Below are 19449 nucleotides of genomic sequence, written 5' to 3'. Positions count from 1 at the left end.
GAGGCCAGCCTGGTCTACAGAGTGAGTTCCAGGACAGCCAGGGCTACACAGAGAAACCTTGCCTCAAAAAAACCAAAAACCCATAAAAATCCTAAATACACCCAAGACTGCCACCCCTTGACTGCCTAAGATATAAGAAACCAAAGTTTTAAAACCATTTTTTTTAAATAAGTATGTTGTGTGGCTGGGCATGGTCTGGCATGCCTTTATTCCCGCACTTGGGAGGAAGAGGCATGAAGATCTGAGTTTGAAACCAACCTGGTCTCTAGAGCAAATCCCAGGACAGCTAGGACGACACAGAGAGGGCCCCGCTCAGACAACAGCAGAAAGAAAGGTCTGCTGCTTCTACTGTCCTCATCTGAAAACCAACTAGGGGAAGCCAGTGTCCTTCCTGCTCTTCAAAGCATGGTCTTGTGCATGTATCTAAGTGGCTCCATGGTCAACTTCTTCTTCCAGGAATAATAAATTGTTTACTAAAAATATGTACCCTTTAGAAATTCATAAGCTTCTAAGTGAGACATCACAGAGACATAAAACCTTTAGAAAAGTGTACTTAATTCCATGGGAGCATGACGTTTCAAACACTCACACTACCCACCTACTCTGTGGAGCTAACATAACATGCTTCTCTGCTTAACTGTTAATAAAGCAGGTGTAAGATCAATACTTATTTACAATCTGTTCTGTTGTATTTTGGTATAAATTAGAATTATAAAACACACGAATGAGTCTGCTCTTTTCTGTAAAGTAATGGACACCCCACTAACGTCTTCTGTAAGTAGCAGTTGGCTGTGTGGACAGCCTCCACGGCACTGTGCAGTGTTACTCAGTGAGCATCTTCTTACAGGATATACAACACAGTCACAGACAGTCAACCAAGCTTTTCACCAAGTAACAAAGCAAAGGGCAAGCTGCCGTACTCTAAGTATCCAGTATGTTGAAATAGAAAGGGAAAGGAGGTAAGGAAAGAGTGAATTTCAAACATATTTATTTCATATCAAATATGAATATCTTCATATTGAGAACAGGAAACAAAAAACTCCCTAAATTTTACAAATTGTTACTCTTTATATATTAACAAGGTCTTAGCCCACCACCCAAGGCTTAAGTATTAGGAGAAACATCCCCTAACTACTGTTCTAACATAATGGTAATAGCACATACAAAGACCAACCAACCAGAGGGGATTATTTAATTCAGCACTGGCTAGTACCTATCCTGCCTAATACAGCCCAAAGAGGGAAAAAGTTAAGAAAGGGGGCTCTCCTGGGTGTGGCAGGGCCCTGCTTTAAATTAACCACAGCACACAGGAGACAAAGACAAGCTGATCTCTATGAGGCCAGCCTAGTCTACATAGTGAGTTCTAGGACAGCCAGAGCTACCTAACAAAAAAGAAAAAAGAAAAAAAGGGAGGGACAGAGAGAGACAGAGACAGACAGAGGATCTGGGGTGGATGAATGAGGGTGAAGGAGAATCTACTGAAACATATTTCATTTGAAAATGTCAGGATATCTAATACCTTGTAAGTTCACTAAGAAACAAAAATGTAAAAGTAAGAAGAATATAGGTGAGGCTTGTTGGTGTGTGCTGAGGGAGGAAACTGAGCTTAGATAGTCCAGGCTACATAGTGAGTTCCTGATTTAAGGACAGAAAACCTCACTCCACCTCGTCATAATGGTCCAGAGCACACTGAGCAATCGTCCTGGAGACAGCATTCAGGACTAAAGTTAGAGCTTTACTGTGTTGATTCAGAGAGCAACTTAGGAAAACACCACACAATGAACAAGTTTATAAAATAAACTCAACTTCAAAGCAAAATTTGTATAACCTAGTTAATTTACAAAGAGAAATACAGTAAAATGACTGGAAACTTACCTAATTCTTCCTCTTCATCATTAGATATTATATTATAAAGTGTGTCCAAAGCATATGCTATTATTTCAGAATCCGAACTAGAAAAAAGAAATTATTATATTTACACACTGCTGGCTGGAGTTCAAACTATTATGGACATTTTTAGGCAGTTCTTTCATAAGACCAATAAAGTATTCCTTTTTCCCTAGAACCTTAATCTAAGAAAGTATTAGTAAAGCCCGCAAGTGGCTCATGCTTGTAATCTCAGTTTTCGGGAGCCACAAGAAGGGTGGCTGCACGTTCTAGGCTAGCCTGGACTATACGCTGAGTTCCAGACCAGGCTACAGAGTGAGACTTTCCTCTTCTTCCTTCTTCCTCCTCTTCCCCTTCCTCCTCCCCTGCTCCTCATCAACCTAATCATCATCATCCTAACAATAACAATAAGAAATTAAATTAAGGGACTGGTGAGATGGCTCAGTGGGTAAGAGCACTGACTGCTCTTCCAAAGGTCCTGAGTTCAAATCCCAGCAACCACTCAGTGGCTCACAACCATCCATAGTGAATTGTGGACAGCTACAGTGTACTTATGTACAATAATAGATAAATCTCTGGGCTGGAATGAGTGGGGCCTGAGTGAGCAGAGGTCCTGAATTCAATTCCCAGCATCCATATGTTGGCTCACAACTATCTATACAGCTACGGTGTACTCATATACATAAAATAAATAAATAAATCTTTAAAAAAAAAAGAAATTAAATTAAAATAAGAGGCTATATTAAGATTTGTTTAGAATAAAAAAATTGAGACTCCACTTGACTGTCTAATTAAAAACTAGCATATATAAGACAGCAATGAAAATGTATCTTAAAAGAAAATACAATAGCATTATAATTAAATATTAATAAAATATCAAGTAGAAAAATCTAAGTTTAAAAATGGACAGACACGGGGCTGAGGAGATGGTTTAGCAGTTGATGTCACTGGCTGTTTCTTAATTCCCAGTCGCCATGTGATAGCTCTTGACTGTAATTCCAGTCTCAGTCTCCCCACGACTGAGATGACCTCCATGAGTACCAGGTGTGCCCATGGTGCACAGACACATGCAGGCACAACACCCATGTTCACAAATAATAAAGTTTAAAAATAAGACAATAATTCTGTGTAGCAAAAGATATGTATGTATATTTACATGTATGTGTATATGTATGCTTGTTAAAATATATATTTATAAAAATAAGCCAAACTTTAAAACTAGCAAACAGAAGAGCCAGTAATTTTATGTTCATGTACATTCATAAATATGTATGATTTTCCTGCTCATGGAGGATGACAGAGCCTCCAGACAAACGAAAATGTCACAAGAGAGTCAGCACACATGAGAAGGATAGAGAAAGCAAGGGTGAGGTGACACGCTTAAGGGCTGTCAGAGCGTGGGGAGACTGAGGCAAGTGGGCTTTTACACTAATTACTCACAGCTTTGCTTTTGGAAATTTTGAAACAGGTCTTTAAAAAAAAATGATTGAGAAACACAAACACCAGAGACCTTCTTTAACATGACCAAGACACTCACAAGAAATCCCAGCTCAGTGGTGGGGCATCCTGATGGCATGTGTGAGACCCAGCTGTTAATCCCCAGGGCTCCTGGGGGCTGGAGACATGGCTTGGTGGTTAAGAGCACTGACTGCTCTTCTGAAGGTCCTGAGTTCAAATCCCAGCAACCACATGGTGGCTCACAACCATCTGTAATAAGATCTGACATCCTCTGCTGGTGTGTCTGAAGACAGCTACTTACTTATAACAATAAATAAATTAAAAAAAAAATCCTCAGGGCTCCAACAAGACACAAAGGTCCTGTAACTGCACTACCAGTGAAGGGAGAACGCTCCTCTCTCAAGTAAGAAGACAACAGCAGGACCCTTGTACCTTCAGCCAACACGGAAATAGAAGCTACAGTTACAAAAATACAAGCCAACTGGTGCTGAGGAGACGGCCCAGTGGGAAGGAACACTTCCCCTGTAGCACAAGGACTTGACTCTGAATCCCCAGCACCCATGTCAAACAGCTTATGGTTTCATTTCATCAAGTCCATACAGTAGGAACCAGAGAGTAAAGGACACCAGGAGAACATGGCCCACAGAATCAAGATTGAAGCAACAAACATGGACCCTGTAGAGGTCTAAGGTAGGTCCTGGGCATATTCCTTAAAGGTGTGTTGCTTGGTGTTCTTGTGGGACTCCTAATAGTGGGGAGTGGGGAATCGCGGTCATTTTTGCCTGCAGTTGGGGCCCATTTCCTCCTACTGGGTCGCTGTGCCCATCCTTTTTGTTTTTTTTTTTTAAAGATTTATTTATTTAATGTATATGAGTACTCTATTGCTGTCTTCAGATACATCAGAAGAGGGCATTGGATCCCATTACAGATAGTTGTGAGGCACCATGTGGTTGCTGGGAATTGAATTCAGGACCTCTGGAACAGCAGTCGGTGCTCTTAACTGCTAAGCCATCTCTCCAGCCCCCTCACTGTGTCCATCCTTGATACAAGGGTTTGGGCCTAGCCTTACTGCATCTTGTTACGCCATATTCAGCGGGCAGTAGTGTATCTTGGACACAGAATTCACTAAGAAACTACTAGAGCTAGTGAGCAAATTGAACAGTCACAGAATAAAAATTCAACTTGCAAAATCAAATAATTAAAAAATAAGAAAACAATTTTATTTAAACAATTCTAATGATGAGAATAAATAAAATACTTGGAACAGAATTTCCTTAAAAGGTCTAAGATTTATACTTGAAAAGTTCAAAATGGACAGGTGGTGGTAGCACACTAGGGAGGCAGAGGCAGGTGGATCTCTGAGCTTGAGGCTGGCCTGGTATACAGAGTGAGTTCAAGGGTTACAGAGAGAAACCCTGTCTCGAAAATCAAAATAAACCAAACAAAAAACCAAACCAAACCAACAAACTAAAAACAAAAAAGAAAGAAAGAAAGAGAGAAAGAGAAAGAGAGGGGGGGAGGGGAGGGGAGGATGGGAGAAGGGGAGGGCTGGAGAGATGGTTTAATGGTTAATAACACTGCCCTTCCAGGGATCCTGAGTTCAATTCTCGGCAACCACATGGTGGCTCACAACCATCTGAAATGGGATTGATGTCCTCTTCTGGAGTGTGCCAGGACAACGACACTGTACTCACATACATAAAATAAATAAATCTTTTGGTTTTCTTTCTTTCTTTCTTTCTTTTTAAAGATAGGGGAGAGTGGGAAAGAAAGAAAGGAAGAAAGAGAGAAAGAGAGAGAGAGAAAGAGAGAGAGAGAGGAAGGAAGGAAGGAAGGAAGGAAGGAAGGAAGGAAGGAAGGAAGGAAGGAGAAAGAGGGAGAAAGTACAGACTAACGCCAGGCCTGCGGAACTATCACACTAGCCTGTCACCCTTCGGCCCTCCAGAAGTCAGTAATAGTGGGTCAAGTATGTCTCATGTTACAATTCCAGGCCCCCTTTCTCACTTCCCTGCCCTGTCTTTAAGGACTTAGGTGGTCACATTGGGTCCACCTAGACAATCTGTGTAATTTCCTCTCATCAATTAGCACAATTACATCTGCAAAGTTCCCTCTGCTATGTAAGATGACTTCCCACATTTGGCTGATAAGGAATGCAGGCATCTGGTGGGGTGTTACTCTACCTACTCTAAATTATACACAGTAGTTAGCTTTGAAAAAGTAGTCAAGGCCACATTGTCTGGGAAGCAGAAAGGACCATCACTAAGTAAGGAGTTGCTGGACCATACTCAAGAGTGGCTATGAAATAAATGCACAGGTAGGGCCCAGATCTTTCAAAAGCTGAAATTCTAGCCGGGCGTGGTGGAGCACGCCTTTAATCCCAGCACTCGGGAGGCAGAGGCAGGCGGATTTCTGAGTTCGAGGCCAGCCTGGTCTACCAAGTGAGTTCCAGGACAGCCAGGGCTACACAGAGAAACCCTGTCTCAAAAAAACCAAAAAAAAAAAAAAAAAAGCTTACATTCTTTGCCTCGAGAAATCTGAATTTGGCACATGGCATATGCCTAAAAGCCTAGCACTCAGGAGGCAGAGGCAGGCAGATCTCTGAGTTTGGGGCCAGCCTGGTCAATAGAGCAAGTTCCAGGACAGCCAGGGCTACACAGAGAAATCCTGTCTCAGAAAATAAACAACAAACAAACAAACAAACAAACAAGAAGTCTCATTCTATATTTTATACTACACTGAAGTGGTGAAACACACAAACTAGGCAAATTTTGAAGAGATCAGAGACCAAAAAACAATACAGTTTAAAGGTAGTGGTAGTTTCAGATAATGTCTAAAGCTTTCTGACACAGCTCTCAGAGGGGGACCCTAATGAGCCATCCCTTAAGTTAAGGCAACTTGTTTACTCATTTCTGATGACTACAATGTAAAAGTATACTGGCTTGGTCCTTGCTCCTTCAGATCACAGGCTCCAAGTGATCCTAGAACTGCCATGAATCATGAAGGTGCTCAAGCAGGCTTAAAGACAGCAAGATGGCCTCTAACTAGCACATGTGACTGAGTCGTCTCACAGTGACACCCTCCAGCACTAGTCTGCTTTTAGCTAACTTAAGTCTCTTTGGCCTCCTGACCTAAGCCCCCCCTCAACCCCAGCACTGAAACTGTGAAGCAATAAACTACATCTTTGATCATTAAACTTTAAAGTACTTTTTCATACTTTATAATGCAAAAACCAGGAAAATGATTTAGGTGTTGGATATACTGAGTGCCAGAATGAAGGCCAGGAAGGCTGAAAACATGACTACTGTTTTACATTGGCCTAGACAGACAAATCCAGCAAGCATCTTCTAGTTTATGATTCAATGGAAGGATACTATTGATTGGGATAAATTCAGAAAAAATAGGTGAAGTGGGCAAAGACTGGTCAAGAATAGAACTAGCGATCAGCTGAGCTCTGATCTCTACCTGTTTCCTCCTGCAGCAAGCTACCATACTGAGCTTTTATCTGAGCCAGACCCATATGCTTGTACAGAAACACTTGTCTCCCCAACCCCGATTCTGAATTTGAGGTCTCTATGAGATCTCAGTGGAGTAGAAATGTGTGACAAGCAACTAAAGCTTGACATATTTTATCAGAGGCAAGACATAGAATTATCTATGCACAGGTAATTAAAACAGAAAGTACAGATAAAATCTAAAAAGAAACTGAGTTAAAACAAGCTGAGTTCCTTTCTCTAAAGGCATACCAGATTTAACATCAGACTCTTATTTATGCATTTAGTATCCTAAGGGGAAACGTCTCTATACCTACACACTGTAACATATCTTTATGTAAATGAGTATCAATATATCCATTTATCTAATACAAATCAAAATCTTAAGCCATTTTAATTAAGTTACATCATCACCTTTTTTTTTTCCCCAAGATAGGATCACATGTAGCTCAGACTGGCCAAAAACTTGCTAGCAAGTCAAAGATGACCTTAGCCAGGTGGTAGAGGCAGGCACATCTCTCTGAGTTTGAGGCCAGCCTTGCCTACAGAGCAAATTCTAGGATAGCCAAAGCAACATAAAGAAACCCTGCCACAAAAACAAACAGCACAGAGGACTTATACACTGACAGTCCTGCCCTACTTCTCAAGTGCTTTGGTTACATGTGGGCACTACCACATCTGGTTCTTTATTCCACTTTTATGTCTAAACTAAGGCTTAGCCCACTGGTTTGTATCCAGTAAGTGACAACTAAGAATAAAAAACATCATGTAAACATAACGTTACTATCCTCTGGGATGATGATGGCTACTCAAAACAAATTAAAACTCCAAAAAGTAGGAAAGAAAATTCGATACACGAAACTTACCGATCTGTTTGTAAAACATGGATAAGATGTTCCATAGCTTGGATTCCCACTTCCAAGCGGTATTTCTGCACAGAAGACAAGAATGTGTTATTACAGGAACTAATGGCTGACTGAAGAAACAAAAACAAAAATGACCAAAACAAAACAAAACAGTAGTTTGGCTGGAGAGATGGCTCAGTGGTTAAGGGCACTGGCTGCTCTTCCAAAGGACCTGGATTTGAATCCCAGCACCCACAAGGCAGTTCACAGCTATCTAAAACTCCATTGCCCTCTTCTGGCCTCTGCAAACACAACACATGCAAGTGGTACAGACAGACATACAGACAAAACACCCACACATGCAAAGTAATCAATTTTTTCAAAGTAGTAGTAATTTAGCATTACGAACCTTAGAGAGTGATTTAAGGGCACGTACAGCATTTCTTCGGTCATCCAGTAACGTAGAAGAAGCTACGCGGTCACAGAGCTTCTGAATCTATCAATGAAAAACAAAACAGCATTAGAAGAGAAAAAAAAGAAACAATGGTGTACACTCCCAAATTTCTACCATTTAATTTTGAAGAAAAATCAGCAAATGGTATATTGAAGAAATGGGTTTTTGGGGGGCTGGAGAAATGGCTCAGTGGTTAAGAGCAATAACTGTTCTTCCAGAGGTCCTGAGTTTAATTACAGCAACCACATGGTGGCTCACAACCATCTGTAATGGGATTTGATGCCCTTTTCTGGTGTGTCTGAAGACAGCTACAGTGTGCTCATATACATAAAGCAAATAAGTAAATCTTTTTTTTTTTAAGAAAGTGATTTTTCTATTTATTTAGGTAGTATTATTGAATTACAGAGATCTTTTTACCTCATCAAAGACTTAAGAAGTGGGAAGGAGCAAATGAGAAGCCAACTCAGTAAGTCAAAGCAGTTGAGAAATTAGAGAAGACACTAATAGGTCAGTAGCTGTGCTTAGCAGGGTATTTCAGCTGCATGTGTCTGAGTACCACTTGCTGACCTGGTCCACAGAGACCAGAAATGGGCATCAGATCCCCTGGAACTTGAGTTAGACAGTTGTGAGCCACCATATGGGTGCTGAGAATCAAACCTTGATTCTCGGGAAGAAGTGCTCTTTTTTTTTTTTTTCTTTTTGGTTTTTGAGACAGGGTTTCTCTGTATAGCCCTGGCTGTCCTGGAACTCACTTTGTAGACCAGGCTGGCCTCGAACTCAGAAATCTGCCTGCCTCTGCCTCCCGAGTGCTGGGATTAAAGGCGTGCGCCACCACGCCCGGCAAGAAGTGCTCTTAACTCCCGAACCATCTCTGCAGCCTCCAATTTTAAAGTTCTAAGTGTCTCAAAGTCTTTAAAGACAGAATATTTCTACTTTAAAATAACTGACAGAAATTCAAATTCAAATTGAACTTAAAAATAAACATCAGAGTACTAGATGCAACAGAATAAAGCTGGGTAAATGTCCACCAAATGAGGAAAGTCAAACACATTGTGACATATTTGATGGACCCCAATAGTTACTCAAAAGAATTAACTGTACTGACATAAAAAGAACATCACACAATAGAAATAGGCAGTAGGTAAATGAGCCCACAGAAACAAAAGCATGTATGTAAAATAATTTTATTCTGTACGTGTGCATGTGTGTAGATGTACATGCGTCCAGGTAGGTATGGGGTGTGTATTGAGGGGGCACATTCTGTAGAAAACCACACTTGTTTCTACCCTGTAGGTCTGAGGAATTGAATTCAGGTCTTCAGGCCTGGTAGCAAGTGTCTTTACCAATGAAACTATCCTGGCTGCCCACAACTGTGTACTTTTAAAATTGTACTGAGAATTAGATCCTCAATATGACAAATATTCCATCTAAACCCCAAATCCTGAAAAAAAAATCATTGTAGAGCTACAGAACAGACAAGCCCTGTGACCATCAAATAATAAACGGATTTTCAGGTGGATATTAAGAACACTTATCACTTCTGTCATTTAAGACACAGTTCAGAGAATAAAAATGGTTACGGTCTAGACTTGGTGAAAACATCTGAAAAAGAAGTAGTGTTAAAACTACTCCTTTTTAGCTCAGTATTTTATTAAAAATTGATAAGGCCAGTGTGGTGGCTCATGCCTATAATCCCAGAGTTTGGGAAGCAGACCCAGGCAGATCTCTGTGAGTTTGAGGCCAGCTGATCTACACAGAATGTTCTGGATGACCAGGGCTACAGTGAGATCCTGTCTCGAAAAACAAAACAAACGAAACTTACTATGCGCTCTTTAATAAGTTACTTTGATAATTCTTTTTTTTTTTTTTTTTTTTTTTTTTTTTTTTTTTTTTTTTTTTTTTTTTTTTTTTTTTTGGTTTTTCGAGACAGGGTCTCTCTGTATAGCCCTGGCTGTTCTGGAACTCACTTTGTAGACCAGGCTGGCCTCGAACTCAGAAATCCGCCTGCCTCTGCCTCCCAAGTGCTGGGATTAAAGGCATGCGCCACCACGCCCGGCCTGTTTTGTGGGTTTTAAGTCTCTTTTTGTTTCTGTAGAGGTGGATGACTGTGGTTATGTTGAGAATTATTTGAGTATTTTCCTGCCATTGCTCAGCTCAAGACATCCAGTATTGAGATTCTAGACAAAGAACTTTTCTCTTTTTTGAATACTTAGTTCTAGTGGCCAAATAATACTTCTGGTTGGATTGCAGCAAATGCACTTTCCTCACAGCCCTCTGTGGTAGCATACCAGGTAACCCCCGCACTTAAGAGGAGTCAGGCAGCAGCATCAGGAGTTCAAGGTCAGGCTACAAAATTAGTTCAAGGCTAGCCTGAGCTAAATAAGAACATGTAGGGAGCCCCGGCTATTACTGCTGATACCGGAGGAGAAACAGCTTTAGAAAAATGTGAGGACATGTTCACAAGGAACACAGGAAGACATGTTCAAAAGGAACACAGAAGACATGTTCACAATGAACACAGAAGACATGTTCACAAGGAACACAGGCAGGCATGTTCACAACACTAGTATTCGGGTGTTTGAGACACACAGCCTTGCAACTCCTGCGTTTGCTGCTGGAAAGCCTGTGGGCTCCTGCTTCACTCAGGGTGACTGTGTGCCTTAGTGATGTTCCTGGAAGGAAGTGTAGCGCTGCTACTCTCTACAGACAACTACAACCAAATGAAACGAAACACATTGCCTATGCCCAAACCCTACAAAGGTTTGTTTTTGTTCAAATACAGGCCTACGTATTTCATTTCTGGAGCATTAAATTGCTTAATTTCTATCTAGAACTTGTCATCTTAAAGACTGTCACTCCCAGTGTTTCTCCCTGCTGTGTCATTGTGTCAGCTGCACTTCCTTTTAGTTATAAGTCTGTGTGCGAGTCTGTCCACACAGAACACTTTTTGAGACTCCCTGAAAACATGGCATCAAGTGTGACTACATTCTGACCAACAGACTATAATTCCAAGGTCATATTCTCTTTTTTTTTTTTTTTTATTTTTTTATTTTTTTAAGATTTTTATTTATTTATTATATGTAAGTCCACTGTAGCTGTCTTCAGACACTCCAGAAGAGGGCGCCAGATCTCGTTATGGATGGTTGTGAGCCACCATGTGGTTGCTGGGATTTGAACTCTGGACCTTCGGAAGAGCAGTCAGGTGCTCTTACCCACTGAGCCATCTCTCCAGCCCCCCAAGGTCATATTCTTAAGGGGAACTTTGTGTTCCTCACTCCTCTTCCAACTTGTCTCCGCCTGGGCTGGGAACTTGATGGTACTAAAGCCTCTTCACTAGTTCTTTCGTACAGTACTGTCAGTGATGGCAAGTACCACTCAGGGATCTCAGGGGCAAAGTCCCCTGTTGCCTACCAGCTTGAACTTTTACAAGACAAAGAGAAACTTCTCTCTCCTTTACATCTACTAGCTTTTCTGACAGCAGCTGAACCAATGCCCTCAAATAATAAATTCATTTTACAGGTAACACAGATGTAAACTCAGGAAAGCACATTCTTCCCGGGGAGATTCAATCATTAGTGCAAGTACACACACATACACACATACATGTACACACACGTACACACATACAACCTTGTCTTTTTTAAAATAAATTTTATTTATTTGAGTACATTACTGATGTCTTCAGACACACCAGAAGATGGCATTGAATCCCATTACAGATGGTTATGAGCCACCATGTGGTCACTGGGATTTGAACTCAGGACCTTTGGAAGAGCAGTCTGTGCTCTTAACCACTGAGCCACCTCCCTAGCCCTACAACCTGGTCTTGAAACAAATATTTTGTAAAATGTTTTGGGCAAACCATCATTTTCACTAGTGATTTAAAAAAAAAAAAACTTCAATGCTCACTATTACATATTTTAAGAAGCAAATTTTTGAAAAAATATCCCTTTGTATATACATATATATTGAGGTAGGGAAAAAATTTTTGGTGATGGAAAATGAAATAAGTCAACTGTAGACTATATATTGATTTTTATTATTCTGAGATTTATTTTTGTTTCAATAACCTAAGAGGAACAAACAAACAAACAAAAACAAAGAAATCTCTGTCAGGTCCTGCTTTTCTTTTAGCATGTCTGTTCTAAGACTGACCACTTGGCTTAATATTCATCTGCTTTACGAGGTCAACTGTTCCTGCTGTGTCAGTTATGTTCTAGAAGTCACCATGGGCCAGGCATGGTGGCGCATGCCTTTAATCCCAGCACTCGGGAGGCAGAGGCAGGCGGATTTCTGAGTTCAAGGCCAGCCTGGTCTACAAAGTGAGCTCCAGGACAGCCAGAGCTATAAAGAGAAACCCTGTCTCGAAAAACCAAAAAAAAAAAATCTCTCAAATCAAAAGTAAGCCCTTTGTTTTATGCACATTTCTCTGTAAAGACGGCTCATTTAATAAGTATCCTTACTCATGGATACTGAACTCAAGGCCAACTGCCCTTCATTCTGAGTGGAACTCTTTCAGTTTTCTGTAAGACCTTGTCTATCCTTCCTGTGCCTAGGAAAATCACAATTCAGAGGTCGTTTGTAACAGAGAAATGTCACAACAAATACAAACATGCAAACATGTAGTACTACAGAATACTGAGACTTTCTTACACTGAGAAGTAGAAACAGGATTAGGTGGTCTTCCTAGACCTCAGCTGGGTATGGAAACTGGGACTCTGCTTTACTGCTCTGCAGGTGAGCAGGTATTGATTTGGGGGCTGCAAATATGTTCTAGTGAAGTTGCAAATCAGGAAACTGATAAGGAACCGATGGAACCTAAAGTGCAGTTCTAAGTCCACTTCATTATCTATAATGTAGAAGGATCCAAACAAGATACGCTCTTAGGATTACTTAATATTTAAAAATTGAATGCAAGAAAAATATTCTATTTCAACCTAAGGAATAAAAGCATACTTAGCATTTGAAAGTTATCTGACTTGTACATGAAATAATGTTAAATTAGCTTTAGAAAATTAAAAAATTTCACATGGAAGTCTACATTTCTATATTTTCTTGAAAACACTAGCTTGATGGTAATTAATACCACGTTTATGCAATGTAACAGTCAATTTTTAAAATTACGTTCTACCTATTTGTGTGTGTATATTTGCATGGATGTACTGCTATGGTGTGCATGTGGAAATCAGAGGACAACTTGTGGGAAGTAGTTCTCATTCGGGTCTTGGGTACTGAACTCAGACAATCAGGCTTAGTGGCAAGCATCCTCACCTGACCAAACAGCTCACTGGTCCAGAACAACACATTTAAAATTCACTCACCATGCTTTTTTTTTTATTATTTAAGATTTATTGGGGCTGGTGAGATGGCTCAGCAGGTAAGAGCACCCGACTGCTCTTCCAAAGGTCCGGAGTTCAAATCCCAGCAACCACATGGTGGCTCACAACCATCCGTAACAAGATCTGACTCCCTCTTCTGGTGTGTCTGAAGACAGCTACAGTGTACTTACATATAATAATAAATAAATAAATCTTTAAAAAAAAAAAAGATTTATTTATTTCTGTTTTATGTGCTTGAGTGTTTTGCCTGCATGTATTATGTATATGCTTAGCTCCCTTAGAGGCCAGAATCCTCTATTGGATTCCCCAAAGTAGAGTTCTGAGCTACCTTGTGGGTGATGGGAACCATCCCAGGTTCACTGGGAGAGAACCGGAGCCACCGAGCTACCTCTCCGGACCCACAGTTTATTTCCTGTTACTGTACATGCAAGTGTGTTGTCCAGAGTCAGTCCTCTCCTTCCACCACGTGGAGACCCACTATTATTAACCGTATCAGTGGGATAACAATACTAACCAACATTCTAAGCTAAATTCCAACTTCAGAGCTGTATGCCAAGCTATATTATCGTACTGGTAAAACATGGTGTGCTGGATAGTTTAATGTCAACTTGACACAAACCAAAGTTATTTGAGAGGAAGGCACTGCGATTAAGAAAATGCCTCCATAAGACTGGGTTGTAGGCAAGTATTTTCTTCATTAGTGACTGATGGGGAGGGCCCAGCCCATTGGGTTGGTGCCCATCCCTGTGTGAGTGGTCCTGGCTTCTATAAAAAGGTAGGCTGAGCAAGCAAGTAAGCAGGACCCATTCATGGCCTCTGCATCAGCTTCTGTCTCAGTTCCTGCCCTGCTTGAATTCCTGCTCCAGCTTCCTTTGGTAATAAGAAGTGTAAGCCAAATAAATCCTTTCCTTCTGGCTTGCTTTGGTCATGGTCTTCACCGCAGTAACAGAGCCCCTAACTACTCAATGCAGACATATGGCAAATGCAGCATTTACCATATGAAAGATGGATGCTAAAGTGCTTTCTATTTTAAAATTTATTTAGCCAGGCTGTGGTGGCCCACACATTTAATCCCAGCACTTGGGAGACCGAGGCATAAGAATCTCTGTGAGTCTGGGGCCAGCCCAGACTGCAGAGCAAGTTCCAAGAAAGCCAGGGCTACACAGAGAAACCTTGTCCTGAAAACTGTATTAATGTTCATGAAGTCCTGATGAGACTGTCACCACTCCACATTCACCACATTCACCTTTTAGAGACAAAGACATGGGCACAGCAGCTACGAGACACAGAACATGGTGATGGGGTGAGAGAAAAGCAGACTTTGCCCACTCCCTAAACCTGGCTCACTGGACCTACATTCAGGACACTTCCGGTGCTGCTGAGTGTCAGTGACATCCTTTAGCCCATATAGGTTGCCATGGCTTCACCTCAGGCTTCTCTGCCCTACCTGCTTCACTGAGGAGCCCACCCTGAATGACGGTTCATGGCCCTCACATTAAATAACCACACACTATACAAGGACAATACCACCAAAAAAAAAGAGTTCTAAAGGAAAAGCTTCTTGAGCAAAGTTAATCCAGATGAAAGATTTGTACTTAGTAACACGTTCACCTCTGGAAAGAGAACTGTAAATGCAGAGGATAGCCATAAAAAACTTAGTGCTTACTGGTATAGGTTGTACATGAAAACACAGACACACAACCAAGACATGGCGGCACATATCTGTAATCCCAGCTCCCCAGGATGCTGAGGCAGGATGATTATGAGTCAAGACCAGCCTGGGTTACAGAGTGAAGCCCCACCTCAAAAATAAAAGTCTCATCAATAGAGCATTTGAATCACCATGAAATCCCCAAAATAAGTCTCATCAAGAGAACATTTGAGTCACCATAATTCACATGGGTGACTATCAGAACGTCTTTGTTAACTGCTGCGTCAGAGTCATAATTCCATTTAGCAAGTCAAACATGAGATAAAGAGCCCCACTAACAACAGGCAAATTAGATATACACAGAGCTGTAATGCTCAGGGGAGCCCCCACCCCCATAAAAGCAATGGGACTAGCTGGGAGTGGAATAGAAATGAAGGACATGAAAATGGAAGCCTGGGTAGAAGAGATGGCTCGGTGAGTAAAGGCACTCGCTCACAAGCTGACGACCTGGGTCTGATGCACAGAGCCCATGTAAAGGGAGAAGGGAGAACTGACACTGTTGCCCAGTCCACGGTATGCATGCCCCATAATAAAATACAGTTAAAAGCAGACAAAGAGAGGATTGGGGATACACAAAAGTAGGATGCAAGGCAGTGCCATCACGGCCTGCAGGAGTTTCTGTTCCTCACAGGCGTCTAACAGGCATCAGTGAAGGACAGGAACAATTAAATCTCTAGGTGTTCAAGGGGCAAGAGAAACAGGTCACTGCAGAGCACTTGATGCTCTTCGAGGTCCCAGCACCTACAGGGTGACTCACAACCTCTGTGCCTCCAGCTTCAGGGGACCTGACACCCTCTTTTGGCCTCCTTGAACAACAGACCCATATGTAATATACAAACATACATCTTAGCAAAACATAAAGCTAAATAAATATCATATTAAAAATATTTTTAAAAAGAGCCCTCTGTGCTGGGCATGGTGGTGCACACCTTTAATCCCAGCACTCGGGAGGCAGAGAGAGGAGGATTTCTGAGTTTGAGGCCAGCTTGGTCTACAAAGTGAGTTCTAGGACAGCCAGGCCTATATAGAGAAACCCTGTCTCGAAAAAACCAAAAGAACAAAACAAAACGAAAAAGAGCCTCTGCATTTAATAATTTAAGAGGGATTTGTTCACCTACTACCAACTTCCTGTAATGGTCTATCCCTGCTTTCTATGAGTTTAACATAGTTGTACCTTCCTAAAAGAGAACTCCCAAGGAAGATTCTTTTTGGTAGGACTAAAACAATTCATGTGAACCTACAGCATACTACTAAAGCATAATGGACTAATAGTATAAATGTTACTGCTAATCAACTACAAGCAAGGACAGGGATTTGTTTCCAATGTAGCTCTGTAACTCTGAAGACAAGAGAAACGCAAAGGCCAGCTGTCTTCGGATAACCTCACCTACAACAAAACCCATTTCTGTTACAATCACATGTGATCTGCCAAGGTACTACTACACTGCTTTATTTACTGTTCATGCTTTCCCCACGAAATGGACTGTTCCTAAAAAGGACAACCTTTCAACAAGTCTATCATGAGACTTGTCTACCAAACAGCCTGTCATAAATGCCAGAATCTTAAAACCTATCACTACAGGGGCTACAGAGATGGCTCAGTGGTTAAGAGCACTGGACGGATGTTTTTCTAGAGGATCCCGGTTCAAGCCCGGCACCTATATGGAAGTTCACAACTATCTATAACTCCATTCCAGGGGATCCGATGTCCTCTTCTGGCCTCCATAGGCACCAGACACACCCATGGTGTGGCAAAACACACACACACACATAAAAATAAATAATTTAAAACAACAAAAAAGTCTAACACTATAGGACTGGCAGGTCGGCTCATGGATAAAGGTTCTTATTGTCAAGCCTGATGATAACCTGAGTGTTATTCCTGGAATCCACATGTGGTAAAGGCGGAACTTCTGATTGGCAGACTAGCACACATAAGGGTACATGTGCAACCAGATCCAGATACACACGTAACATGCACACACACATAACATGCACACATACATACACATGTCTAAAAACATGTAACATTATAGAAGTTTTCAAATTAAAGATGATTAGCACTTTATAAAGAAATGTTTACACTACTTCTCTGGTATAAAAACAAGCATAACTTTTCCATGATATTTGGACTAGCTAAAAACTCAGCATAGCATTTTTATATGGAGAATTTCTGGGCTGGGTGTGGTAGTTTATAATCCCAGCACTGGGGCTGAGGCAGTTGAATTCTGAGTTCAAAGCCAGTCTAGGCTACAAAGAAACCCTGTCTCAAAAACAAGCAAACAAACGCAAGCTTCTAGAAGTGAACTGGGTATGTTCTCTCCTAGGAGATAATTCAGTTCAAATGATTGTAATTACTCCCTGAATCACAAGGGTTCGGGGCTTATTCTTTTAGGTATAGAGCTGCTGATCACAGGGAACTCTTGAAAAACAGAAATAAGTATATTATATACTTCTATCACAGAATAATAGGCCTACTAGGACAATTTTGCTCTACGTACATTTCTCAGAGAAATAGATACTTGAAGTTCCCTGAAAGGCACAACTAGGTGCGTGTCCATCCAGGGCCTAGACAGAAAGCTGTGAAGACACCACCCACCTATATACCTCCATATAAGAAGGCTTTTCCGTTTGGTTTGTGACCACCGGACAACACAATTCCTAGGTAGCAAACTGTTTTCTAGGCCATCCCACGTTAATGTTGTTCTCATTTACAAGGTGGAACACCCTGGGGTAGTGTTAGGGCATGCTTAAACATAGACATCTTCAGAAGCAAATCGCTCTCCTGGTTTTCTCTGAAACTCCTATTGCAAGCCAAGCCGAGTGAGAAAACATCCCAATTAAGACACCGACCTAGTTACTAGCACAGAGGGAAGTGGCAGCTCCAGGGACATTTCAGAGCTTACACTAACACTACGATGCACTCTGTCACACACACACACTGTGCATCATCAAAATCTCTGTTTTGTTACTATGACAGGCGGGGCATGCTCACACCACAGTGCTCAGGCAGAGAGTTCAGAGGACAGCTCTGTTAGGCTGGTTCTCTTTTTCTTTTTTGTGGGTCTTGGCGACTGAAGGTTGTCAGGCTTGCATGGCAAGTGGCTTACCTGCTGAATCAGAGGCCAGCCCTAAACTGTGATTGAAGAGCCCATTCCTCCCTGAGCAATTTTAGTTAAAAACACACCTGTGGCTAGCTAGCTTGTTAGCCCTCCTGCTTTCTGAGCCAGTTCCTCCAGATCAGCCCCCACAGAGATGCCTGGGGCAGAGCAGAGACTCTGTTGCTGTAGTCTGTTGGCCACTTTTGTGCCTCAAGATCTAACCTGAAATAGAAAGAATTCCTACAACTTATCAAATATATTCACATTTCTTATGGACTTTTCAAGAAACTATCTTCTAAAACCAGTGCTAGTTGAACAGAAGACATAAAACTAAGAACACGTGAGCATTCACAAGTATGTGTGTAGCCCAGGGTGAAAGGGGTCTCAATCATCAGACACCAGCCAGTGTCTTTCTCTACCTTAAGGGGGTGGGGTGGGGAGAAAAGAAACCATATTCAAAAGCACTAGATTTTAAAATGCAAAGTATACTGTGGGTGGAATCCTAGATTTAAAATGTCCCCCTTTTTTCACAGACTCACTGATGCTCCTGTGATACAAATACAGATCTTTACTACTTGGCTGGTTTTGAGGAATATCTTAATAAAGTCCAAAGTTCCTCTCAGCTGAGGCTATGGAAGGTTAGGCACACACAGTGCACAGTGTTACTCCTGTCCCATACAGGAGATGCTAAGCTGGACTGGGGTGGAGCTTACTCACTCAGGTTCAATTTCTAGCACAGAAACCACTCCCACCCACCCCCACACCCCTGAACCCCCTCCCCCCACATTCCACAATAAAGGAAGAAAAAAGTAACGGTAGGAAAACAGCTAAAGCAATCCGTACACTAGAAAAATCTCTGAGCAAAAAGCCTGACACAGAGACTTCAATGATCAAACAACTGTGGAGGAATACAATGGCATTGTTTACTGCCTAATATTTGTAAGTTGCTCTGACCATAATATCTGTGGTTTATTTGAAATACAAATCGCTGGGTGTGGTGGCACATGCCTTTTGTCCCAGCACTTGGGAGGCAGAGGCAGGCGGATTTCTGAGTTCGAGGCCAGCCTGGTCTACAAAGTGAGTTCCAGGACAGCCAAGGGTACACAGAGAAACCCTGTCTGGAAAAACCAAAACAAACAAACAAACAAAAAAATCTAAGCTGT

At 41.5% G+C, this 19449-nt stretch overlaps 1 protein-coding gene across 3 annotated transcripts in view; it reads right to left on the bottom strand.

Moving 5' to 3' along the window:
* Uso1 (USO1 vesicle transport factor) overlaps positions 1–19449 on the bottom strand; it is a 72297-nt gene that overhangs the window by 44243 nt on the left and 8605 nt on the right. For all 3 annotated transcript variants that reach the window (XM_021162718.1, XM_021162717.1, XM_029477385.1), the window contains exons 2-4: positions 8091–8177; positions 7703–7767; positions 1876–1952 (exon numbers count right to left, since the gene is read on the bottom strand). In XM_021162718.1, coding sequence (XP_021018377.1) covers positions 1876–1952; positions 7703–7767; positions 8091–8177 — 229 coding nt within the window. The remainder of the gene's footprint in view (positions 1–1875; positions 1953–7702; positions 7768–8090; positions 8178–19449) is intronic.

Source organism: Mus caroli, chromosome 5 (assembly GCF_900094665.2).
Source record: "Mus caroli chromosome 5, CAROLI_EIJ_v1.1, whole genome shotgun sequence".
NCBI classification, from domain to species: domain Eukaryota; kingdom Metazoa; phylum Chordata; class Mammalia; order Rodentia; family Muridae; genus Mus; species Mus caroli.
The sequence above is the reverse complement of the archived record's forward strand: the minus strand, read 5'-3'. Positions and strand labels throughout refer to the sequence as shown.